This window comes from Mugil cephalus, chromosome 7, assembly GCF_022458985.1.
Source record: "Mugil cephalus isolate CIBA_MC_2020 chromosome 7, CIBA_Mcephalus_1.1, whole genome shotgun sequence".
Taxonomy (NCBI): domain Eukaryota; kingdom Metazoa; phylum Chordata; class Actinopteri; order Mugiliformes; family Mugilidae; genus Mugil; species Mugil cephalus.
Window position 1 is genome coordinate 2,721,507 of NC_061776.1, and position 26,476 is coordinate 2,747,982.

Sequence of the window (26,476 nt, forward strand, 5' to 3'; positions counted from 1 at the left end):
CCCACTGTTATAATCTGGGGTTCTTTTAATTATTTAAAAGGGAAATGATTAAAAACAGCTTCGTTCCATCTTTTAAACATTTATTGAGATTTATTGCGATACAGAAAAAAAATTCTTTGTGGGACACGGTCCCCCCCTTTGGTGCCCCGAAGTTTTCCCAAAGACGACAAAGTTTCAAACTTTTTCCCAATGCGTTTAACCCAAAAACTACGATCCCCGTTGTGTTTTTTTTTTCCCTCTTGGGCCCTTTAACCCCAAAAATACAAAAATTTTTTTTCCCTAAATTTTTTACAAAATTTTCTTATATTTTGGGGTTCCCAGTAGCAGTTTTATCAACATTATAATTTACTGCTTTTTACAACGGGGAGAAATTTAATATTGAAAATTTTAAGTTCAATTTTCCGTTTGGTTGGGCCCTTTCCAACACAGTTCAGTTTTTTTTTCATGGGGGGCCCCCTGTAGAAAATAATTGCCCGGGCCCTGATTTAATTCATAAATTTATTTAGTTTCATGAGTTTTCGGGGTTGATTGTTTCAGGGAAAAAAAGTTTTTTTTAAAGTTTCTTTTCCCTTCATTTAAAAAACCCTTCTGTACCTTTAAAGTATTAAAAACTGATTATGAAAAAAGTGTGAAGTGCTTCAGGGAAACAGCCCTTTTAATAGAAGAGTATTAATTTTCACCTCAGCTGAAAAGGGGGACGAGGGACAGAGGGGGAAAAATAATTAAAGGGTCACTAAAAAATTCACTTCCTTATTGAATGAAGTAAAACAAAATTGAGTTTTTTCAGCCCAGAGTTGAGGACCCTGTGGGGGAATTTTTTGTTTTGGGTTTTATCTCGCTTTCAACAACAGAAAACCCGTTTTGTTATAAATTCCCACCAACTAAAGTGTTTTTTGGGAACATAAATGTTTTTTAGTCTTTCTGCTCTTTGTGCCCCAGTTTTTTTTTCATTGCTGTTCAGATTCAAATCAAGCCCATGAAAGGAACACCCGCTTGATCTGGCTGTCAATAATCAGCACCCGCCCTCATTGGGGGCCCTTGCGGGGGCCTGATGGGAGCTTGAGGATGTAAAACCCCGGGGCCTGTTCTTTGTCAAGCTGTCCGGGGGGGGCCCTTTCAGTGACCCAGAGCCCCATTTTCCCCCCGGGTTCACCAGGGAAAAAACCCCCACACAAAATTTTTTCCCTCCCAGGCTGCTCTGTGCTGTCTGTGTCAGGTGAGTGTTTCCAACAAACTCCCCTTTAACAAAAACAGTATCATTTAACCTTAAATCTATCTGTCTGGTCTCTACACCCCTGGTTGCCATGGCAGCAAAAGGGACCCAGGACCTTTTTAAACATGGACCAGGGGGTTTGGGTTTAAAACCCAGTCTCCTTCAGAGGTAAAGGGAAAACGGGCCCAGTTTTTGGAAATTTATTTTTTTACTGGTCCCAAAAGGGAAAAAAACAAAAAACATTAAATGATTCTTCGTTTTTATAAAAGCGGGCGGTAATTTTGGAGAAAAAGGATACGTTACCCTCAAAAAAATGATTTCTCTGTTGTAAATTTAACAGTTGGAGATAAAAAAAAAGTTAAAGTCGATCATTCGGGCCTCCTACTACTGTACTTTTGGGTTTCCCACAGGGGAAAAATGATGTAAAGCGGGCCTGAACAAAAACCCAAACAGATGAACAGATGTCAAACAGTGTTTTGACGGAAAAGGGGAGAAAGAAAACCCAAGAGCCCAGGTTCACATATTTACCTCCATCTCGGGACGGGAGTAAAAATTACTGAGTGAGGGAGTTTCTTTTTTTCCCCTGTTTCTCATATTTTTTTGACATCAGTTTTATTGATGTTGTTGATTTTTTAAAACAGAATAATCACAAACAATAAAAAAATAAATTCAAAAAATTAAAACCCGAAAGGGGCCAAAAAAAACACAAAGATTTTTCGGATTTAGTTCATGATAATGAATGTTTTCAGACAAATTTTCCCAGATGAAGTAAAGGGCCCCAACCCCGATCGGGAACATAACTTTATAAACCACCTTCCTGTATTGTTTTGGTTTACACTCCTTTCATTTTTCCCTTTCTTTAGCCCAGACCGGCCCCTAAAAGGGAAAATTTTTTTCCCATCATTCATATTTTTTTTGTAGCCATCAGCTCACATTAATCTTTAAAATTACAATCTTTTAAATTTCCAGTAAATCATTTTTTCTCTCTTCTTTCTGTTTAAATTGAATTTTAATTTTAGTCTAAATATTTCCCAAAATAAAAAAAGGTTAGTAAAATAAATTCCCCCATTGTATTCGGGTTTTTTTCCTGGTCTCTATTTTAAAATGTTGAAGACTTAAACATAGCCTGCGCAAAAAAATTAAAAGCTTGGGGCAGTTTAATTACCGAAACCAGTGATTGACATAATTCAAAGTGTGGCGGGCCCACAACACCCCAGTGTTCAGCCACAAAATTTTAGTGAAAAAACCATTTTTGAGATAGGGTGATTAAAATTGCTGCATGATTTTAGTTTTTAAAAGGGTTAAAGGAGTCATTTTTGGGGGAAACCAGAATAAAAAAACTTTGATTGAGGTAAATCGAAATACCCCCTCAGAGTTCATTATAAAACACATCTTTTTTGGGTTGGTTCCTTTTTCAAATTGATCAGGGTTTTAAACATTTTCTTCTTATTTTCATTTAATCTCTTTCTTCATCACAGGGGAACCCCCAATCCCCCCAAACCCTTGAAGGTTGTGTCATTATAAATAGACCCCATTTACTGGGGTGATAAATTTTTTTTTGGGGAACGGTCTTTTTAACTTGGGTTACTAAAAGGAACTCAAAAAAAACCAAGAAGAACCCTGTTATTATCGGGAGAATGAAATGAAAAAAAATATGTTGTTTTCAAAAACATAAAAAAGGTTTTTTTTCCCCCAATCTTATTTTTAATAAAATTTAAATTTTAAATTGCATCTGTTAAAAAAAACTTCCTTTTTTTAAAACCCCAAAAACTCAAGTCTCTAAACTTAATTTAAAAATTTAAAACCTATTTTAAAACTATCTTAATTTGTAATAAAAAAAATTTAATGCAACAGTTAAAATAAAATTAAAAACCAACATGAAAGAAAAAACTTTTTCAATTGAACACACAAATACTTCCCTTAAATAACAAAAAATTTAATAATAATAATAATTTTTAAAACAACAATAATAATAATAAAAAACCACTCATGATGATTGTACAAAATAAAAAAATTCAGTTGTTTAGTTCTCACTCTCTCTCTGCCCTTTTCAGTTTTAAAATGTTTAAAACGGGGGAAAACGGGAGAGGAAATGATGAGGGAAAAAGGTTGACAGAAAGATGAGAAAAAAACCCAAATGGATGCAGCTCGGGAAAAATTTTGATGTAGTTAGGGGGAATGAATATTGGGCTTTGCCCCAACTTCACCCCAAAAAACCCCCTTTTAGCAATTTCCCATTTAACTTTAAAGCTAAAAACTTTACAACGGGTTTTGGGTTTTTCAGTTTTCATTGAGGTCAGACTTTTTCCCTGACTATTTCCCCCTTTTCCTTTCATGAGAAAAAAAAAAATAAATAAAAAAAAATAATTTTTTGGGATACAAAAACATATTTGTGAAATAAAAAAAAAATTTGACTTCATTATAAAATTTATGGTTTTTTTCCCCAAAATTTAAAAATTAAAAATTTAATTGTTGCAAATTTCACAAGATTTTGGGGTTTTTTTTTACATTGGTTTTTTTAAAATTTAAATAGAAACATTTGGACTTTAAAACCAAAGGGAAAAAAAACCTATTAAATTTTGGTGAATAAATTGTTGTGATAGGGTTTTCTGCAGTCTATCCCAGCTGGGCTTCGGGCGAGGGGGGGGGGTCCACCCTGGACAGGTCACCAGCCTAAACACAGGGGTTTAAAACGGGGGGACAAAACATTTTGCCGGGGCGTTGAAAGTCTTTCTGTCTCCACCCCACTGTGCCGTCTATTTTTTTGTTTTACATTCAAAAAATATTATTCACAAAAATTTTTAATGGGCCGTTTTTTTGTTTGCGGGGATCCCACCTGATTTACTCACCAGTTTGTTTCTTGCTGAAGCAGCAAATGGCAAAAAAGTAGTGGCTCCCCTTTAAACATTTTAAATTGGGGGTGTTTGTAGCTCTCTTGGGAGTGCTGAGGCAAAATAAGCAAATGCTTATTTTTTGGCTGCAGCGCCCCCAAATTTAAAAACCCTTGTTCTGCAAATCCCCCAAATCCTTTTTTTGCATGCTAAACTTTTTCCCCTTTTTCCCGTTGTCCTTTCAAAATTTAAAATTTCAGTTATTAAAGGGGAAAATTTTTGTAATTCAATAAAAAACAAATTTTAGGGAAAAAATTTTCAAATTTTAAAACCCTTCCTTTTTTTATTAGTCTCTCAGTAAAATTTTTTTTGATTTCTTTTTTTTTTTATTTTATTTTTTTATTCTTATTTTATTTTTTTTTTTATTTCTTAATTTTTTTTTTACAGGGGTTTCTGTTAAGCAGCCCCGTCGGTTTGGGAAATGTGCCTTCCCCGAAAGAGTGGGGGGGACCCAAAAATTTTCTATAAAGGGGAAAAAGATGTGGAAAATGTTCTATAAAAGTGATGTGGGGGAAAGAAGCTGCCTCAACCTAAAAACCCGGGGAACCACCAGAGAGAGAACTCCCCATTTTCCCCCTCACCCTTTTAGGGCTGGGGGAATTTTAGAGGGAGGCCTGTTGTAGGAATGAGAGCGGATGTTCTTCCTGTTTTGTGGGTCCCAGGGTTTTTAAGCTGGTTTTAAGGGTCTTTGTTCTGACTGGGTTTAATCTAACTTGGATCTTTCATTTGATGTTAATTAAAAAATTTTGAAATTTTATTTTATGTATTTGATTTTGTTTTAGAGTTACTTTCAAGTTTTTTAGGGGAAAAAAAGTTTTTAATTGACCCAAACCCCCCCTCAAATGTTACAACATGTGTTGTTTGCTGGTTTCGAGGAAAAAATAAGTGGATTCCCCCTTTACCCGGCTGGTTCCTTCCTCCCCCTTTATTTCTTGGTCTGTTCATTCACCTGAAGCTGGGGTAAACTGAGAAACAAGACCACTTTTTTTTAAAAAAAAACATTTTCACTGCCTTCATCCTGAAATTAAAAGGAAAAAAGTTGTAATTTTACTGATATCATTTTCATGTCCTATCATTTTAGCTCGCGAGAGGGCAAACAAAAAGTAAAAAATGTCTTCACTTTACCCCCCTCTTTCCCCCACAATTGTTTTAAATGTCCGCTGACAGAGTTTGTGTGGGCTGAATTCCTGAGTTTACCAGTTTCATGAGCACCCTTTTTTAAACCCGTTTTAATTCTTTAGAACGAGGGGGTTTTCAAAGGGGTCTGTTAAAATACACGTTTTTGAATTTTTCCCTAAACACAATGGTTTGCAAATTTTTGACAAAAATTGCATATGAGTAACAAAAATATAATAAACAAAGTCCCAAAAAACACAACAACAATGGGGAAAAGAAGGGCAGTAATAGTAGTTAGTTTTGGGAATAAGTCAACGACTTTTTTTTTTTGGCCCCCCGTTCCCCCTTTTTGGGATCTCGTTTGAGTTTGTGTGTTTGAGTTTGTGAATTTTTCATCGTTTCCCGTACTTGAAGCTGTTTTTTTGAACTGAGAGTTATTAGGGGCGTTGCCCTCCGTTTGGCCCTTTTTGCCCCCGTTTGTATAGAAAAAGTTTCCCCTTTTTAACCCAAAATTTTTCTTTTGTCGTCCCCCCAAATTTCCCAAAATTAAAAAACCCTTTGTTACCGAAATTAAAAAAATTAAAGAAAAGGCCCAGTGCAAATATTAAAAAGGACTGAGTGTACACAATTTAAAAGAAATGTGAACGAAAACCGAACAAATTTTGTGAGATGATCCCCATCCCTGATTTTGTCCCCTGATTATAGCCCTCTGTCTAAATATACACCTTTGTTTAAGTCAGGGAGGAAAAGGGGACTTCTTCATCAGGTCACTGCATTTCCTACTCCAGCCTCAGGCCTGGGGGGGGGTAGGAAATGTGAACAGTCTGTTTGGGGGGATGGGTGGGGTCCTTAAAGGTTGGGGCCCCGTGGGTCTCCCATGGAGTGTTTTGGGGACTGTGTAAACAGTAGTGATAAAAGGGTCCTTTCCTTTTTTATGGGGAAATTTTTCATTCCCCAGTTTTTTCTGTGTTGGGGTTTGGGGTGGGGTGTACAATTTTGGCAAAAACAAATGCTGATTTACCAAATCAAAATACTCCGCGTGTTTTGTGCTAAAACAGAAGAGTCTCCCATGTGGTGCAGCTTTTTAAAAACTTCCCCCGGGCTGTCCTAGAAAAAAAGTCCCCGCAGGGTGCTCCAGAGTTAAATTTTTTTCTGTTGGCTGGTACCCGTAACAAAGAGTTTTTGGTCCAAGGGGGTCTGAAGTGGGGGAGGTGCAGCCCCGTATGCAGCCGTTGTTACTGTGGACAATTTATCTAAAGGGGGTTTTTCTTGAAATGTCCACATGTGGTTTTGTTATTTTGGGGGAAAGGTCTGTAGGCCCCCCTGAAATTTAAGTCCCCTTGGGTAATAACGTTTCAGGAAAGAGCGTTCTTAAGGCGCTAAAGACACATCACTTTAAAATAGTGGGACTGACCAACCATGACATTTAAGTCAGGCCTGTGCTGTGTGGAGAAAAGAAAAAAGAAAAAAGGAGACATTCCCTGTAGATCTGAACAATAGGAAAACATCAAGGGCTGAATATTTAAACCCCCTTTCCCCTTTTGACCCTTAACCCTCAGTGACTCTCAACGGCACACAGGTTTTTGTTTTTTTTAGGGCTTTTTCTGTGTGGGGTGCCTTTGGCTTGGAACTAAAAATGTAGTAAAGGGGAAGAAAAAAACATTTCTTTTTCCCTTTACGTTTTTTTGTAGAAGGGTTTAAAAAATTTTTTAAAAACGTTTTTTGCTGTTCGGTTTACTTTTTGTTTTTTCCCCCTTATTAGAGAATTTATCCCGAAGCCCTTTTTACCTAAGAAAAATAATCACTTCTGGAAAAAAAATGTTAAATCTCACTCAAAACTAAAGGTTTTTCTTTATTTCTGTAAAATTAGTGACGTTACCCAAAAATTTAGGGGTTTGATTTGTTCGTAATTCTTTGTAAAAAAAGATGATTTGATGTTCAAATATTTCAGATTGGGTTTTTTTGTGTTTCGATTGAACTGGATCATTTCGAAAGTTAGAACCCTTTTCAGATCTAATCTCTGTCAAATTAATATTTATATGATGTAAAATTTTGTCCCCTTTTTAAATTTATGATGTTTTAATTTGAAAAAAAATAAAAACCCTTTAATTTAATTTTGAAAGTTAGGGAAAAAATTTGAATTAACCCCAAACAATGTTTTATTATATCCTCAGGATAAATATTTAAAATTTGAAAAATGATGACAAAACTTGTTTCATTGATGAGTTTAAATTTTTTGGTTTTAAAATTTGTGCTCTTAATTTTGTAATATTCAATACATGTTGTAATCCCTGAATGACAAAAAAAATTTTATAATTTTATTTCATTGAAAATTTTTACCAAAAAAACCCGAAAAATTTTTAAGGAGAAGTTGCTTTAATTTTTATGTCACAGGCCCAATTTGGTTAATTTTGAAATAAATGGTTTGGGGGAGAAAGGCTTCTTGACCCCTTTTGACCAAATAATGTTTTTTTAATGTGAAGCTGAAAAAAAATTTGTGATTTCATGGTCTACAGTTAAATATCTAAAAAAAAAAGCAGGGATTGAATTTTTGGTGATCTTCCTTAACTTAAACATTTTTGAAAAAAACCATTAACGCTGAACCTTAGGGAGGGTTTTGGGAAACAAAAGTGGTTTTACGATGACGGGCTTATTTTGAAAGGCCCCTTTTTAAATTAATGAAATAAAATAATTTAAAATAAATAAAATAAAATAAAAAAAAATAAAATAAAAAAAAAAATTTAAAAAAGGAAAATATTTCACGTTGTAAATACAATAACTCTAATTGATAAAAGACGACGTTTCTGAAAAAAACAGTCGAGTGTTTCCTAACTTCTTGACAAAAATTTTAAATTGAGAAAAAAATGTAATTTGATTAAGATAAAATAAAATAAAGTTTATTTTTTCCCAACCCTGGGGAAATTTGCAGGAATTTCAGCAGTAGACCCGTTTTAGGGAAAAGAGCCCCAGGGAAAAAAAAAGAAGTAAAAAAAATATTAAAAAAATACAAAAAAAAAACAAACTTAAAAACCAATAGAATTCTATTTTATTTAGCTGCATGTTTATTGTATTATGAAAGAATAAAGGATATCCAAAAAACAAGGCATCCTAAATATATTGGGTTTTTCCAGTTTTTTGTTGTGTTTTTCCAGTGTGGGGTTTGTTCTATGGGAGCAGGTTTGGGGTTTTTTTTACAACTGATTTATTGATCAACTACTGTTTTCTGTTCGGATTTTTTTTATTTATGTTTTTTGTAGCATCGTTATTTTAGACACAGAAATTTAATGAAGAAGTTTAAAAAATTTTTACTGAAAAAGTACACTGTTCCCGCCATAAAATTAAAGACCGTTGAAGTTTGGTTTTTTGACGACGGGTTTTGAGATCTCCAGAAAATGCAGTCTTGTGGGGTTTTCCCGGTCTAAAGTGGGTAGTATCTACAAAAATGGTCTAAGGAAGGCCCAAAAACAGAGGGCAGGGTGGTCCCCTGGGGGAGAGAGGTCATTGACCCTTTTGGGCCGTCCAAAAAGCGAGTACTGTTTGGGTCAGACTGCTGGAAAATTAATGTGGTTGATGTTTGTTTTTGTATTGTGAGTGTTTAGTTTATCAGAGTCCATGAGTTTCCAAAGGAACAGGCTTTAATCCAGACCGGGGCTGTTTAACTGCTGTTGGGCGTGTCAATTTTGTTGGGGTTTCTGTCAAAAATTCTTATGAGAAGGGAGTGAAGCCCCTGGTGAGCGTGTTTCCCCCGCCGCATCCGGCCCCCAACCCGGGGGGGAAAAGCTCCCCGCTGTGTTTTGGCCCCATCCTTTTTTCCCCCTTTTGGTCCAGTTCTCCTTTGGGAAAAAACGGAAAAAAGGGCGGCTTCGGAGGATCTGATCTGCTCAGGGGATCAGCTGGAGCTCAGAGGTCCCGGAAAAAGAGCCTCCCTCAGATGGTGGATAGAGATGATCTGTACACATATAAATAAATTGCCCCCGTCCGCACGAGGGAGGCCCTGTGGGGCGACCCCAAATGGAAGAAAAAAGTGGAGGGGGAAAAGTGGAGGCCCCAAACCCCTACAAGGTAATGAAGGTTTTTGGGGACTTTTTTGTCCCGCAGTGGTTCGCTTCATGGGAGACGCTGTTTAAAGGGATCAGTGAGCAGAGGACTGGGCATTTGTCACTGAGCTCCAAATTTTACTCCTTTTTTGTTTCAGGGGGGCCAAACTCCGCCGCCTCCTGTCCTCCAGAGAGGAGCCCGCAGACCCGGCATCCCGCAGGGAAAACCCTGTAAGATTTACCTGCTGCCTTTGCATTTTGGGCAGCTCCAATGTCCCAAAGAGGACACTAGAAACCTTTTTCCGGATCAATTGAAAATTGCCTTAATTAATTGTGTGGTGTGTGGTCTGTCAGGTCCTTCCAGTCTCATTTAGGGTGAAGCTGCTCTGTTGTTGTACACAAATGTGATAGGAAGAGTCTGGTGTACTGCTTTTGGACTTCTCTGCTGACGAGCCCCACAAACAAAGGGGGTCCACCCGGGTCCACACTGCTGACGACTGTTTTTTTGGGTCCTCTTTTCCCCTTCCATCAGATTCATACTTATCTCATTCATCCCTTTCATTTAGTTTTCCGTAAAAGTTGTTGAAATGTTTTCTTTGTAAAACTGTATCTGTTCATTCACTTTTGATTGTGTTTCCCGTAAATAGAAAAAACATTTATTTTACCTAGAAATTGCTCTTTTGAATGTTCATTCTCTGTCGTCCCAGTTTTTTTCCACTTTTAAAATGTGACTTGTATAATAATGAAAATGAAACTGAATCATCATCAGTTTCCCGTGTTTTTTTGCTCTTGTGTTTCTTTTTCTAATAAATCAAAAATCCCCCGGTGCTCTTTTGTTTTTACCCGGTTTACACTCAAATTTTTAAAATTTTTATTCTTTTCATGTTCTTAAAAAAGGGAAGTAAAAAATTTTTGTGGTTTATTTGTGTGTTGGAGTGTTTTCTATGAAAACCCCGTGAATGAACCCCCGACTGCATGATAAAAAAAGAAGCTTTAAATTTAAAATTTTTTTTAGGAAAAAGTGGGGTCCGTGTGGTTAATAAAAGGGGAACTCAGCTGAATTTTCAACTGATTGGGACATTTGGGGTCTTTTGGGAACTATAAAATCATGGAATTTAAAGGACTTGGGGGTGAACCAACATGGAAAGCCCGCTTCACAAAAACAGCATGACTTTTTTTTATCGGGGGGTTTGTGTCTTTTGTCTCGTGACGTTTGTGTTCCCGGGTTTGTTTTAATTTATAAAGAACCGGAAGCTCATTGTTTCATATAGAAGTTGAAAATCTTTTTAATTTTGGGTAAATTTTAAAAACTTTGCAGGGAGAGTTCAACTTCTTTAAAGTTTTTATTCCCTCAGAGATAGAAAGAGGATGAAAAGATTTTAAACCAACAATAAAAAAAAATTAGTTTATTTTTTAAATTTAAAAAAAATTTAAAATGAAAAAAAGTGGTTCCAATTTTTAAAAGTGGGAAAATTTAAAAATGTTTTTTGGGCTTCGTTTGGGAAAAACACAGGTGCTTTCCCGGAAAAATTTTTCACCGGCTGGTGGTTTAAAAAATGTCATTTTAAAATGAAAAGCCACCCGCCCAAAAGGTGTGGAGGCTGCAGAGCACAAAACCCCCCAAAAGCCCGTTTTGTGAGGAAGGGGAAATCTTATTGGCTTTTAAAAGCAGTTTGTTTTTGTCCTAATAACCACTGGGGAACGGATTCATATCTGGGTTCTGTACCATCATGCCCCCCTCCTTTCTCTTTTTTACGTAAACCTTTTTTCCCCTGACCTCCCCCCACCCAGAGTTGAAAAAGAGTCCCAAACTATGTTTCCCGGGGAACATGTTCGGGAGGTTCTGATATTTAAAAATGCTTTTTTTCGTTTTAAATAAAAAAAAAAATTTAAAAACCTTTAAAAAAAATGGTTTTTTTTGATTTAGACACCTCTGTGATTAATGGTGATTAGGATTTAAACCACTAACAGGTCCCGTTAGAGGACCCGGGAAATTTTATGTTTTTTCTCTCAAAAAATTTTAATTTCCCTTGAGCTTGACCTGCTGCTAATGCGAATTTCTAAAATTAAAATTTTGGGGTGGTTTATTTTAATTGACAAAAAAGGCCAAAAAAAAACAGCCAGTGGCTTCGTTTCCTTTTCACCCGATAACAACAAAAAACATAACCCCTTTCAGGCCCAGCAACATGTCCATTCTTCCTTTTATAAAATAACGTCCCCAAAAAAACAGGGAATTTAAAATTTGGGATTATCTTCTTATTAAAAAAAAAAGTTTTGGGGGGAGTTTAAGTAGCATTTTAAACCCTTTCTTCCGTTAACTTTTCCAAGGGAGGAACTGAACATCATAAAGTAGATAAAACAGTCAATAGTTAGGGGATAGTTTTAAAAAATTTACTCCTCTATGGACTTAAATAAAGAATTTAAATGCCAGACAAGTTTAAAATAAATACAATAAAAACGTGGAAATGTGAAGTGGTTTTTTTCCCCGAAAACAAGCTTTACGTTTTTGTTTATAATGTCGTTTAAAATTTTTTCATCCAAATATTTATACTTTTAAATTTTCACATAACATTCTATTTTTTTTTTCAGCAAAAGTTTTTCTTGGGGGAATTTTGAAAAAAAAGCATCATCTATAAAAAAAAATAATAATTTTTAAATTTTATGTTTTTAACTTTCAAACTTATGGAAAGTGGTGACAAGTATTTTAAAAATATTTCCCCGAATGCTTTACTTTATTGAAGTATTCCCAAAAAGGTTTCCCAAACTGTTTCCAAGCCCCCTCCACTGACCCAAAATTTTATGGTCAGAGCCAGTTTTTAATGTGGGGTCATTTGTTCATTTTATTTTTAAAAGTGGCAAATTATTCCTGTTACTTGGTATAGGAAGTTTGGTTTGACATGAATTTAATTCCCTTCCTGTAATTCCAAAATTTAACGTCCTGTTGGGGGTGAAGCCCGTTTTAATTCACATACAAATTCTTCAAATGAATTATTTATTTATTTAATTATTTTTAATTCTGAATTCGGAATTTTGCTCAGGCCCGAAGTGAGTTATTTCGTCATTGTCCATTGAAGGCCTTTCATTATGGACGGGGTTTTACTATTTGATAACAGATCAATCTCTGTTTTGGCATTACAGATGTTGGTGTATTGTTGCAGTAAGTCTTTGCGGAATTAGACTTGGTTTCAAGTGAAGTGGCTGTGGGAGTTCGTCCCTATTTTTCCATTTAGGGGATTGACTTTCACTTTGATTGATTTACCCAGTGGAAAGGTTTTGGCTGCACCTGAAGTGACACTGATTCACATAAGACAGCCTGCAAATGAGCTTGCATGGAAGTTTCCAACAGTTCCTTTTATTTCCTGATTCTAGTGTCACTCTATTCTTCAGAAGTTGCAGAGACAAGTTCAAAGACAGTTTCTTGCTTTGAGCAACTGCCTTTATCTTGTGAACTGAGCAAATAGGTGATGGTAGTTTAGCTTGTTTACTTGAAGCAGATGGTTTCAATCTTTGACAAAAGATTATTCTGGGAGGGGCTGCTTGCTTGTGTGTGTATATCTGTCATACGGAGGGGTTCAGAGGAGCTGTCCAGTGCTGAAGTTACCTCTCCCTGTGAGAGCTTGGCAGTAGAGAGGGTTCAGAGGAACTGAGTCAGCTCAAGGACTGCACAAGGACACCTGTCCCTCTGCCTCTACTTTAGTACAAGCTTGGTCTGGACATTGATGGCGATTTGCTTCGTGAGCATGATGTTTAACTGAGAGGACCATATCATTAACAGATAATGGCCTCCTAAGCTACACCTAGGAAGCCTTGTAAAGTCTGTACATGTCAAGAAAGGAACACACACACACAAAAAAAAAAACAACCATTTACACTCACACTCACACAGCTTGTCAATTTTAGAGTCACCAATTAGCCTAAAGTTTACGTTTAAATGCGCGTGAAAAAAACTAAACAAATTATTGCCTTAATCCGACTTTAACTACAAAACTTAAGTGCATGTAAACACGTTACTCTGATTAAAATTCTCCCTATCAATATTCTCCGGCTTGTATACGCCTTAATCAGACTTTTGGATAACGGGTGTGCACATGGGGCCACAACCGACAGCGCTGGTATATGACCCTGGAACAAAAACATCCAAGAAAGACGGACGCAGAAGAAGAATGTAAACAGAGGTGGTAGAAGAACTACCTGAGGGATAGCGCCATCTTATATGTACCATAAGAAACACACACATTATGTACGACATTAAAAAAGCTGAACTATTATCCATCTGTTGTTGTTTGAAATCCCGGCCTGACACATGAACGACTCTGGTATATTATATGATGTAAATGGGTGGTATTAACCCACAGAAAATACACATACCGCCACTAGTGGTAATGGAGGACATGTTCTCGTCAGTTATCCGATTTTCTCTGTTACTTGTAAACTGTGTTTACCACCAATCCACTGCACCGCCAACAACACTACTAACTGGTTTTAAAAACAAACCACGTCCATCTGGTGTCCCACAATAAAGTTCCAACAGAGGGGGAGAGTTAACATTTAGTTCCACTGTCTGTAAAGTCTCTCAATCTTTATTAGGATCATATGATGTTTAACTGAAGACTAAATGTATTCACTCTGACACAATATTTAAATCACTGATGTTATAGAAAGATATTTTTTTCTATAATTAGTGTCGTTGTCTTCTCTATACAGTCAACAATTTAAAGTCTGCACCACAATAACTAACATATCGAGTAGGAACGAAACAGTGAGGCAGTGTTTAAAAATAAAAGATCTACAGTATGTGAATTTTGAAATGCTTGATTTATGTTCTTTCAATACAGACAGTATGGTGTAACGGATCGGTGATGTGTCTGCGTGGGTTTTCTCCGGGTACTCTGATTTCCTCCCACCTCCCAAACACTTGCTCGTTAGGCTGATTGGTGACTCTAAATTGTCCATAGGTGTGGTGTGTATATGTATGATGTGTGAATGCCTATGTGCCAATGTGGTTGGACTGGGGGTTGAAAATAATTAAGATGAACTCAACACATCTGGCACTTTAGATTTTTAGAATCAGGCAGGAAGACAAATATGACTTTTAAACAAATTAATACATTTCAATGCTTTAAATATCATCAACGATGAAATTGTTGGAATTGAAAACAATGCAACTGATATATTTTGAGTATTTTATTCACAAAAGCATGCAAATAATTCTATCTCATAGTAAAATATATAACAGAGAAGAGCTGAAACACCAGAAAACAAGAATGGGTCAGTTTTCACATTATAACGTGTTACATGATGTTAAAAAATAAAATTCACATTAAACATGACTCATTTTCAATGACACCTTTTCTGTTTCTTGTTGTGGCAGTGATGCTCTGAAATGTCCTTGTTATATTGTTTTTATAATATACTTCTCTGTGTGGTTACTTTTTATCTTTAAAGTACATACTGACAGTACATTTCATGCTATCACCTCTAACCACTGATTGTATATTTACAGTCTATGGTATAAGTCAAACACCTGTGTGTCTACTGTATGTAATTCCAAATTTGAGCCTGAAACCAGTTTTAAACCACTTTTTTTCTGCTGATTCAGTCATTAACTGCTGCCCTGAAAAACCTTCACATGGAACATAACCTTCTTCTCTCCATAGAACATGTATTACAGCAGACATATCTGCTGAATATCATGAAAGTACAGATCCAGTATGAAAAGAAGGAGGAATGAATGATTTGTGGAGGATGAGATTTTCATCTTCTTTCTTCCTTTCATTGATCAAACTCATCATTGGAGTTTTTCTTTGAATGGTGAAGCTGCAGATGTGAACAGCTACAGTGGTAATGAACAAGCAGCTGGCTCCATAATGACTCTGTTTGTTCAGAACATGGTGGATGTTCTGCATCCAGAGCTCAGAGCTGGTTTACTGAACCACTGTGAGTCATTTGTGTCTGGATGCCTTTGTACTTCCAGTGACTCACCACAGGGTGCGCTGCTTCTCTTTGCTTCTTCATTTCAGCCTCAGGCAGCAACAAAATGATCAGAGCTGATCAGGTCCTGTATTTATCAAACATGTCAGAGCAGGAAATCTCTTCTAACTGACCAGAATCTCTCAGAGTCACTGAGCTTTGATTCTACTTTTAGGAGTTGAAGTCAAACATTTGATCTTCTGCTTTCACTTGCCAAATTCCTCCTGTATGTCCTGAGAGATATTAAAGCTGCACATTGATGTTACATATTACACAGTAAACCTGCTCTGTGGAGGATTTTTAATGGTTTCATCTCTTAAAATGTTCTTCAACAACAGAGAACAGTCTGTGTTACTAAATTCACCACCAACCTGAATGTGTTTGTGGGAACATGAATGTTTTTAGTCTTTCTGCATCATGTGACCCAGATTTTTTTTCATCTGCTGTCAGATTCAAATCAAGACCATGAAAGGACACAGCAGCTTGATCTGAGCTGTCAATCATCAGCAGCCGTCTCATCTGTGGGCTGCAGGGCTGATGGGAGCTTTGAGGACCTGCTAGAAACCATGTGGCCTCGTCTCATGTTACAGCTCGTCCTTGTTGGGCCTCAGCTGCATCAGAGCTCCACTTCTCCCCAGGTTCACCAGAGGATACACCACCACACAAAATGCTTTTTCCTCCCAGCTGCTGCTCTGTGCTGTCTGTGTTCAGGTGAGTGTTTCCAACAAACTCCACCTTTAACAAACACTGTCTCACTAACCTTCATCTATCTGTCTGTGTCTCTACAGCCCTGGTTGCCATGGCAGCAGATCTGACCCAGGACCAGTTAACATTGACCAGGAGAGCTGGTCAAACAGTCTCCTTTAGATGTGGAACTGACAAGTGTACTGTTAACTATGTAATATGGCACCAGAAGAAAGAAACAGAAACATTCAAACAGATTCTTCATATTACTAATTGGGGCCAGATAGAATCAGGTTTCAATCATCCTCAGAAAGATGATTTCTCAGCTTCGTACAATCAGAACGTTTTGTGAGCTCAAGATTAAGAAAGTTAAAGTTGATCATTCAGACCTCCTACTACTGCTCCTGTGGGTTCCACAGTGAGAAAAGATGTGAGCAGCCTGACAAAAACCAACAGAGGAACAGATGTCAAACAGTGTTTGTGACAGGAAGAGAGCAGTAAACCAGAGCCCAGGTTCACATATTCCACCTCCATCTCAGACAGAGTCACAAACTACTGAGCTGAGGGAGATTCTTCTTTCCTGCTCTCACTATTTATTTGACATCAGATTTATTGATGTTGTTAGCAGATATTTCAACAGAAAAAAAAAACATGAAAAAACAGAACAAACACCAAAATGCATCATATTTATTTTGTAGCCATCAGCATCACATAATCTTCATCAAATACAATCATCACATACTCAGCAAATCACTTTCACTCTCATCTTCTATCATCTTTCTCAAACTCTCTGTATGTCCTGAGGATGTCTATCTTACTGTCCACAGAGTCTCTCTGATCCAGATCTGTCCTCAGCCTCGTTCACCATCAGTCCTCTGCTGTCTTCTGTCCACCCTGGTTATTCTAGACTCTTGGACAGTCTCTAACTCAATGCTGATTACTGACACAAAACTAAACAACCAGCTCTTCCTCCTCTTTCTCATCCTCTCCTTCCACACCCAGTCCAGAGGTCCCTGCTGTGTTTGTCCTTCATAGACTGCAGATGGTTGAACCTGCAATTGTAGAAATACTCTCACACCTCCCAAAAACCAAAGACCCAGAAATAAAGCTTCATTCAATAGTTCATGTTCCTCTTTGTAGCATCCATGCTAACTAAATCACAACATGTCATCACACAGTCAAGAGGACTGGTGGAAGATAAATCATAAATCATTTGATTTGGAATAAAGTCTAAATAATGTTCCTGAACATGAATTAAATCTCCTCCAGAACACTCAGAGTCTAGAGTCACTTCAATCCCATTTGATAGTTTTTAGTTTTCTAAAGCCATATATTTAAAGTGAGCAGCTTACATGTAATCTATTTATGTCTCATATTTCCCATATACAAAGTGTAGTAAAACAAACTTCCTCATGTTTATCTTGGGTTCTTTCTGGTCTCTAGTTTAAAGGAGTCATGTTATTGAAACCAAATTAATAAACTTAATAAGTTTAGTATTCTGGCCTTTTTGCAGAAAAACACCTATTTAGGACAAACCCAAAGTAAATTGAATGCTGTTCATGAATAGTTTGGAGCTCATTCATGGTCTTAGTCTCTTCTGAAAGCTAAACTATGATAATTTATATCACAAAAAGTCAAAATCACTTTAAATGGTTTTGTTGTTGAAGAATCAAAGTTGACACACAATCAAAAATAAGAAGCTGCTGGGTTTGCCTGATTTTTAATTTATTTATTTATTTATTTATTTATTTATTTATTTATTTTTGCTCTCTGATGCCTTCAGAGGAAACCGGAGGACAGATCTTATCTGGGTAATACTAAATTATCAGAGAATAAAGTCTTTCCTATGAAGTATAAAAATTACCAAAACTGAGTTTCTTTTGCCTTTTTTTCTAAGTTTATAACCAGGTGTTTCCAAACTGTACCATTCAGACACATTTTGAATAAAAAAGCCATAACTTGAGCTCCACTGAAAGGTGACACTCAGAGGAATTATATTTTATAACCAGATTCTCTATTAGAGAGCAAGTAGCATATCGTTGTTTAGAGCAGCTCATTGGCTTCATGAAACATCAATCATCCACTAAACTGACTGCAAACTGGTTCAGTCTGTGGATGAAAGAAGGGGGAGGGGCTTATTTCCAGCGCTGACTCTCATTGGCTTCTGAGGCTGTTGACTGGACATAGTAGCTCTGAATTGGTTCATTGAGGATCTCAATCAAAATGTCAGAGTTCAGTGGCCATTTTACCAACAAACACATTTTAGTTTCATTCAATCTCTTTCTTCATCACAGTGAACCCAATCCTCAAACCCTTGAAGGTCATGATGTCATGATCAATAGACTCACAATTTACTGAGGTAGTTGATCTTTTTGTGAATGATCAGTTTTAACAATTGTTAATAAACAGGAACTCAGTAAAACCAAGAAGAACCCTGACATTATCAGAAAAATAAAATGAATGAAATATGTTGTGTTCATCATATCAACAAGAATGTTTTTCTAGCTTTTAGTTTTACTGAAATAAATCGTAAATGCATCTGTTAAAAAACACTCTCCTCTTATCAAACCCTGAACTCAAGTCACTCACACACTTAACTTTAAATGTAATATAAAAAAATACTGCAACAGTTAAAATAAAATATAAACACCTTATATCATACTTTTGCAACACGAAAGTAAAACATGTTTACTTAAACACACAATTAGTCTGCACTAAATAATAATAATAATAATAATAATAATAGTAACTAACCACTTCACTGATGATTGTACAAAATAAAATAATTCAGTTGTTTTGTACTCACTCTCTCCCTGTCCATTCAGTTTAACATGCTGAACGTGGGAACTGAGAGGAAATGATGAGGGAACAGGTGACAGAAAGATGAGGAGAAACCCAACGGATGTCAGCTCCAGGATAAATTGATGCTAGTTAGTGGGAATGAATCATTTGCTTTAGCACAACTTCACAGCATCAACACACTTTAGCAACGTTCAGTAACATTAAGCTACAACATTACAACAGATGATCAGTTTCTCATTGAGGTCAGACATGTTCCTGACTAGTTCCCTCTCCATACACTGAGAAAATAAATAAATAAAAAATCTTCTGGCAACAACAACATACTGTGAAATAACAGAAAATTACTTTATTATAAAAACATGGTTATTTTCCATAATTAAAATACAGTTTATAGTTGCAAATTTCACAAGATTTTGTCTATTTTTACATTCTTTTTGAATTTTAAATAGAAACATTTGTACATTTTATAACAATGAAATTACCTATAAATATGGTGAATAAATGTTGTGATAGGTTGCTGCAGTCTATCCCAGCTGTCATCGGGCGAGGGGCGGGGTCCACCCTGGACAGGTCACCAGCCTATCACAGGGCTAACACAGAGACAATCATTCGCTGAGAGCGTTGCATGTCTTTCTGTCTCCACCGCACTGTGCCGTCCTATTTTTATGTTTTACATTCTAAAGATATTATTCACAAAAGTGTTAATGGGCCTGTGTTTGCATGTGATCCCACACTGATTTATACTCACCAGTTTGTCTGGTTCATCTGAAGCAGCAGTGGCAATAAAGTAGTGGCATCTCCAAGCATTTAATTGCAGGTGTTCTGTAGCTCTCTTGGTAGTGCTGATGCCACATGAGCAGATGCTATATTTCTGGCTGCAGCGCCCTAAGTTCAAATCCTCAAATCCTTAGTTCTGCATGCTAAGCTTTCCCCTTTTCCTGTTTTCCTTTCAAAATAAATTACAGTAATTACAGGAAATTACAGTAATTCAATCAACAAACAAATGTAGTAAAATTACAAATTAAATCATTCTTTTATTATTAATCTCTCAGCCATTTCATTTGATTTCTTCTTATTTTATTTTATTTTTTTATTCATTATTTTTTTTTATTTCTATTTTTTACATTTTTTTTTTGCAGGTTGCTGTACAGCAGCCCTGTCGTTAGCACTGAAGCCTCCCGAAAGAGTGGGAGAGACCCATGTTTGCTATAAAGGAAAATGATGTGGAACATGTTCTATAAAAGTGATGTGGTGAAGAAGCTGCCTCGACCTAAAAGGCCTGGAGGAACCACACAGAGAGAGCAACTCCTCATCTTTCCCTGTAACCTTCAGGGCTGGAATGTAGAGTAGGCCTAGTTGTAGAGAATGAGAGCGGATGTTCTTCCTGTTTTGTGGGCCCAGGCTTTTCAAGCTGGTTCTAAGGGTCTGTGTTCTGACTGGGTTCTAATCTAACTTGTATCTGTCATTTGAATGTTAATTAAAACATTTTGAATTATATTATTATGTATTTGATTTTGTTTAGAGTTACTTTCAAGTGTTTAGGAAAAAATGTGCTTAATTGACCAATCCCCACTTCTAAATGTTACAACATGTGTTGTTATGCTGGTTTCAGAGTGGAAAAAGTAAGTGGATCACTTTAACCCGAGCTGGTTCACTTTACCCCCTTGATTTCTCTGGTCTGTCTCACTTTACCCCGAAGCTGGGGTAAACTGAGACACAAGACCACTTTTTAAAAAACAATTACATTTTCACTGCCCTTCATCCTGAATACGTTCTGACCATTTCCATTGATCGGAAACATCCTGAATTAATGGAAAATGTGTACATTTTACTGATATCATATATCATGACATATCATTTTAGCTCGCTGAGAGGGCAGCAAATGTAAAAAATGTCTCACTTTACCCCACTCTCCCCTACAATTGTTTTATCTGTCAGCTGACAGAGTGTGTGTGTCTGAATTACCTGAATTTACCAGTATTCATGAGCACCTTTTTTAACCTTGTTAATTCTTTCAGAACCGAGGGGTTTTTCAGCGATCTGGTAAAGTACACAGTTGTTGAATTACCGTAACTTACAATGGTTTGCATTATTGATCAAATTGCATATGATGTAACAAAAATATAAATATAACAATGTCAACAACACAACAACAATGGGAAATTAAGTCAGTAATAGTAGTTAGTTAAGCCAATAAATAAATACCTTTTTTTTTGTTTGCACCACGTTCCCCTTTTTGTACCTCGTTTGAGTTTGTGTGTTTGAGTTTGTGATTTTGCATCATTTCTGTACTTGAAGCTATTTTTCTCGAACTGAGACATATTAGGTCATTGCCATCCGTTTGGCCCTTGTCGCCACCGTAGTATAGAAATGTTTCCCTTTAAAACAAAATTCTTCTTTTGTCGTCCACCCAGCTACCTTATGATATAAAAATCTTACTAACAGAATATAAAGAGATTGAAGAAAAAGACTAGTGCAAATATCTAAATGGACATGAGTTTACACAATTAATTAATTGAAATGTGAACAGAAACAGAAACATCATATGAGATGATCTCGTCCATGATTTTAGTCCATGATTATACACTCCTGTCTATAAATTATACTTACAGTTTAATGTCAGGAAGGAAAAAGGACTTCTTCATCAGGTCACTAGATTTCATACTCCAGCACATCAGGCCTGAGGGCAGGAGTGTGAACAGTCTGTTTGGGGGGGGGGTGGGGTCCTTGGTGGTCCTGTGGAGTCTCCTGTGGAGTCTTGGTGATCTTCTCAGCAGTCTTCATCACTCTCTGCAGGCGTTTGCAGTCCTTAGTGCTGCTGTAAAACACGGTGATGCAGCTTGTTAAGATGCTCTGAACGATGCAGCTGTAGAAGTTGCTGAGGATCTAAGGCGTCATGCTGAACTTCCTCAGTGTCCTCAAGAATTAGAGTCACTGTTGAGCCTTCTTGACCAGCTGTGTGGTATTCAGTGTCCAGGTGAGGTCTTCAATGATGTGGACCCCTAGGTACGCAAAGTTCCTGTGTGAACAGCAGCTGATCAGGGCTCCTCTCCTTCCTCATGGAAATTATCATCACCTCAGTCTTGTCCGTGTTGTGGGTTGGTCGTGGGTGTACAATATTGGACAAACACAAGTGCTGATGTACCAAGTCACATACTCAGCGTAGTCCTGTGTGATGACAGAAGAGTCTTCCACTGTGGCTGCAGCTTTAAACACATCCCAGTCTGTCCTAGAGAAACAGTCCTGCAGGGTGCTCCAGAGATTAAACTTATTGGTCTGTAGGCTGTACAGTAACAAAGAGATGTGGTCCAAGTGTCTGAAGTGGGGGGAGTGTGCAGCCTGTATGCAGCCGTATGTTACTGTGGACATGATCTAAGGTGTTATTCTTGCAACATGTCCACATGTTGGTAGTATTTGGGGAATAGAGTCTGTAGCCTGCCCTGACTGAAGTCCCCCTTAGTGATAATAACGTCATCAGGATGAGCTGTCTCTAAGGCGCTGATGACACGTCACTAAAGTAGTGGACTGACCAACCACTGACATTAACATCAGAGTCATGCTGCTAGTGTGGAGAAAAGAAAAGAGAAGAAGAGACAGTCATGTAGATCTGAACAATAGAGAAACAGATCAAGGAGCTGAAATATGATCCCACTTCCTCTTTTGACTCCTTCACCTCAGCTGACTCTCTCAACGGCACACAGGTTTTTGTATTAGTCTTTTTCACTGTGTGGCAGCTACTTCATCTTTGGCTCTGGAACTAAACTGTATGTAACAGGTAAGAACAAACATTTCTTTTCCTTCACTTGTTTTATTGTAGAAGCTGAAACGTGTTTAAAGTCAGTTTGTGCTGTTTCAGGCTTTACATGTTAGTTTTTTCCTCATTATTAGAGAATTCATCCTGCAGCCATTGTTACATAAGAAAAGCTCAATCACTTCTGAAAACATGTTGAAATCTCACTCAACAACTAAAGTTATTCTTTATTTCTGTAAATATTAGTGACGTTACGAACATTTAGGATTTGATCGTCTCAGTAATTCTTTGTAAACAAGATGATATTTGATGTTCAACTATTTCAGATTGTTTTGAAGTGTCTATCGATTGAAATGGATCATTTCTGAAAGTTAGAACCTTGTCAGATCTAATCTCTGTCAGTTAATATTTATATGATGTAAATGTGTCTTTAATTGATGATGTTTTAATAGAAAAAGAATAAAAACATTAAGTGAATGTGATGTTAGAATAAATAGAATTAACTCACACTATGTTTTATTACTATCATCAGCATAAAGTATTTAAACATTTGAACATGACTGACACAAACTTGTATATTGATGAGTTTTATTAGTGATTAAAGTCTGTGCTCTTAAATGTGTAATATTCAATACATGTTGTAATCACTGAAATGACAAACGTACAACTGGAAACAGAATTCAGGGATTTGAAAATTATTTATTTATTTATTTTATTGAAAATGTTACAAAGACATGAAACAAATTAAGAAAAGTTGCTTTAATTTCATGTCACAGCTAATTAGGTTAATTAGAAATAAATGGTGGTGGAGGAGAGAGGCTTCATGACTCTGTGAACGACTTTTGGACCAAATAATATTTCTCAATGTGAAGCTGAAAATAATTTGTGTATTTCATGGTCTACAGTTCATAATATCATAAAATAAAAAGCAGTGTTGAATGTTGGTGATCTTCATTAACTTACACATTTGTGAACGAACCATTAACACTGAACCTTATGTAGAGGTTTTGGAGAAACAAATATGGCTATACAGATGACGTCTTATTCTGAAAGGCCTTTCTAATTAATAAAATAAAATGAAATAAAATAAAATAAAATAGGACAATATTTCACGTTGTAAACTACAATAACTCTAATTGATAAAAGACGACGTATTGAAAGACAGTCGACATGTTTCCTAACTTCTTTGAAACAAATGGAAAATGAGCAAATAATGTCATTTGATAAAATAATATAATCCTTTATTTATTCCACCGTGGGGAAATTTGCAACGTTGCAGCAGTAGATAGTTTGAGGACAGAGCACAGAGAAAATATAAAGAAGTAATAAAATATTAAATGAATACACATAATTATTAACTTAAATGCAATAGAAAAACCTATTTACGTATGTATGTATGTATGTATATTATATATGAAAGAATAAATGATATACAAACACAAGTTGTTCCAAATGTATTAAGGATATTCCAGTTTGTGTTGTGATTGTCCAGTGTGTGTTTGTTCTACTGGGAGCAGGTTTGATTATACAACTGATGATTGATCAACTACTGTATTCTGTTCTGATTTATTTATTTATTTCATGTAGCATCAGTTATTTTAGAAACAGAAATTTACATGAAGACAAATTATAATATATACTGAATATGTACACTGATCAGCCATAACATTATGACCATTGAAGTGGTTAGACGACTGGGTTCAGAGCATCTCCAGAACTGCAGCTCTTGTGGGGTTTTCCTGGTCTAAAGTGATCAGTATCTATCAAAAGTGGTCTAAGGAAGGACAAGAACCAGAGACAGGGTGGTCATGGGCAGCAGAGGATCATTGACCTTTGTGGTCCGATCCAACAGACGAGCTACTGTAGCTCAGACTGCTGGAAACATTAATGCTGGTTGATGTTTGTTGTGTATTTGATGAGTAGTTTATTGATCAGAGTCCATGTAGTTTCCAGGATCAGGCTGAATCCAGACCAGTGCTGTAAGCTGCTGTTGACTGTGTCAATGTGTGTGTGCTGTCAAACTTCAGATGAGCAGGTAGTGAAGCCCGTGGTGAGCGTGTACCCAGCAGCATCCAGACCCAACCAGGAGGGGAAGACTCCCTGCTGTGTCTGGCCTCATCCATGTTTCCTCCTGTGGTCCAGTTCTCCTGGAAAAGACAGAAGAAGGGCGGCTCTCTGGAGGATCTGACCTCTGCTCAGGGAGATCAGCTGGAGCTCAGAGAGTCAGGACGCAGAGCCTCCATCAGACTGGTGAATAGAGATGATCTGTACACATATAAATACATCTGCTCCGTCAAGCACGAGGGAGGCATAGTGGAGGACACACTGGAAGAAAGAGAGGAGGACAGAGTGGAGGCCCAAGCACTACAAGGTAATGAAGGCTTGGTGACTGTGTCCAGCAGTGGTTCAGCTTCATGTGGAGACGCTGTCAAAGAGATCAGAGGAGCAGAGGACTGACATTTGTCACTGCAGCTCCAAACATTTGACTCCTTTTCTGTTTCAGGGGTTCCAGCTCCAGCAGCCTCCTGTCCTCCAGAGAGAGAGCCAGCAGACCTGGCAGCTCTGCAGCAACATCACTGTAAGATCACCTGCTGCCTCTCTGCATGGACAGCTCCAATGTCCAATGAGGACACTAGAACAACTTTACAGGATCAATCTGACCCTTTCACTAATTCATATCTGTGTGTGTGTGTGTGTGTGTGTGTGTGTGTGTGTGTGTGTGTGTGTGTGTGTGTGTGTGTGTGTGTGTCAGTGTCCTTCCAGTCTCAGTGCAGGGTGAAGCTGCTCTGTCTGCTGTACACAGTGCTGATAGTGAAGAGTCTGGTGTACTGCTGTGGACTCTCTCTGCTGACGAGCCTCACAAACAAGGGACCGTCCACCAGCTCCACACATGCTGACTGACTGTTTTCTGCTCCTCTTTTCTCTCCATCACATCTCATCACTTCATCTCATTCATCACTTTCATCAGTTTTCAGTAAATGTTGTTGAAATGTTCTTCTTTGTGATCTGTATCTGTTCATTCACGTGTTGATTGTCGTCCTGTAAATAGAAACGCATATATTCACATAGAAATCTGCTCTTATGACATGTTCATTCTCTAGTCGCCTTGTTCATTTCCACTTTTAACTGTGACTTGTATAATAATGAAAATGAAGCTGAATCATCATCAGTTTCCAGCTGTTTCTTCTGCTCTTGTGTTTCTTCTTTCTAATAAATGCAAACTCCACCAGGCTGCTCTTGTGTTTTACTGGATCACACTCAATAAACACATTTTTATTCTTTAATGTGTCTTAATAAAGCAAGTCAAATACTTTAGCTCGTATATTAGTGACTGTTGGATGTGATGTTTATGAACCCTGTGAATGAAGCACAGACTGCACTGATAAAAAAATGAAGCTTGAATTTAATTTTACATCAGAAATGTGGGTCTGTGTGGTTTATAAGTTGAACTCATGGTGAATTACAACTGATTGGGACATTCAGACTCTTTTGTCAACTATAACTCATGGAAATAATGAGACTTGAGGTGAACCAACATGGACGCCTGCTTCACAACAACAGCATGACTTGTTTATATCGTGGGTTTGTGTCTCTGTCTCAGTGACGTTTGTGTTCGGTTCTGATTAATGATAAAGAACAGGAAGCATCATTGTTTCATATAGAAGTTGAAAATCTTCTCATTGGATCAATTTAAACTCTTTGCAGGCAGAGTTCAACTTCTTTAAAGTTATATTCATCAGAGAGGAGAAATTTATGAGAGGAGGAAAGATTTTAAACACAACAATAAAATAATTAGTTTCATTTAATTGGAAAAACAATTTAACATGAAAAGAGCTGGTTCTAATTTTTAATGATGAACATAAATGAGTTTCTTGTCTCTCAGTTGAAGAACACAGGTGCTTCCTTTAAAGATTCTTTAACCAGAGCTGGTGGTTGAAACTGTCATTAAAGTGAAAAGCCACAGCTAACGGTGTGGAGGCTGCAGAGCACAAACCCACACAGCCCGTCTGCT

The 26,476-nt window shown here is 37.0% G+C and overlaps 1 protein-coding gene across 1 annotated transcript; it reads left to right on the plus strand.

The window, feature by feature from the left end:
• Positions 1-9,231: 9,231 nt before the first annotated feature.
• On the plus strand, positions 9,232-26,091 carry LOC125010609. The gene is made up of 5 exons (XM_047589361.1): positions 9,232-9,355; positions 9,416-9,488; positions 24,498-24,835; positions 24,968-25,159; positions 26,066-26,091. The coding sequence occupies exons 1-5, from the start codon at positions 9,232-9,234 to the stop codon at positions 26,089-26,091; spliced, it is 753 nt and encodes a 250-aa protein (XP_047445317.1).
• The last annotated feature ends 385 nt before the right edge of the window (positions 26,092-26,476 follow it).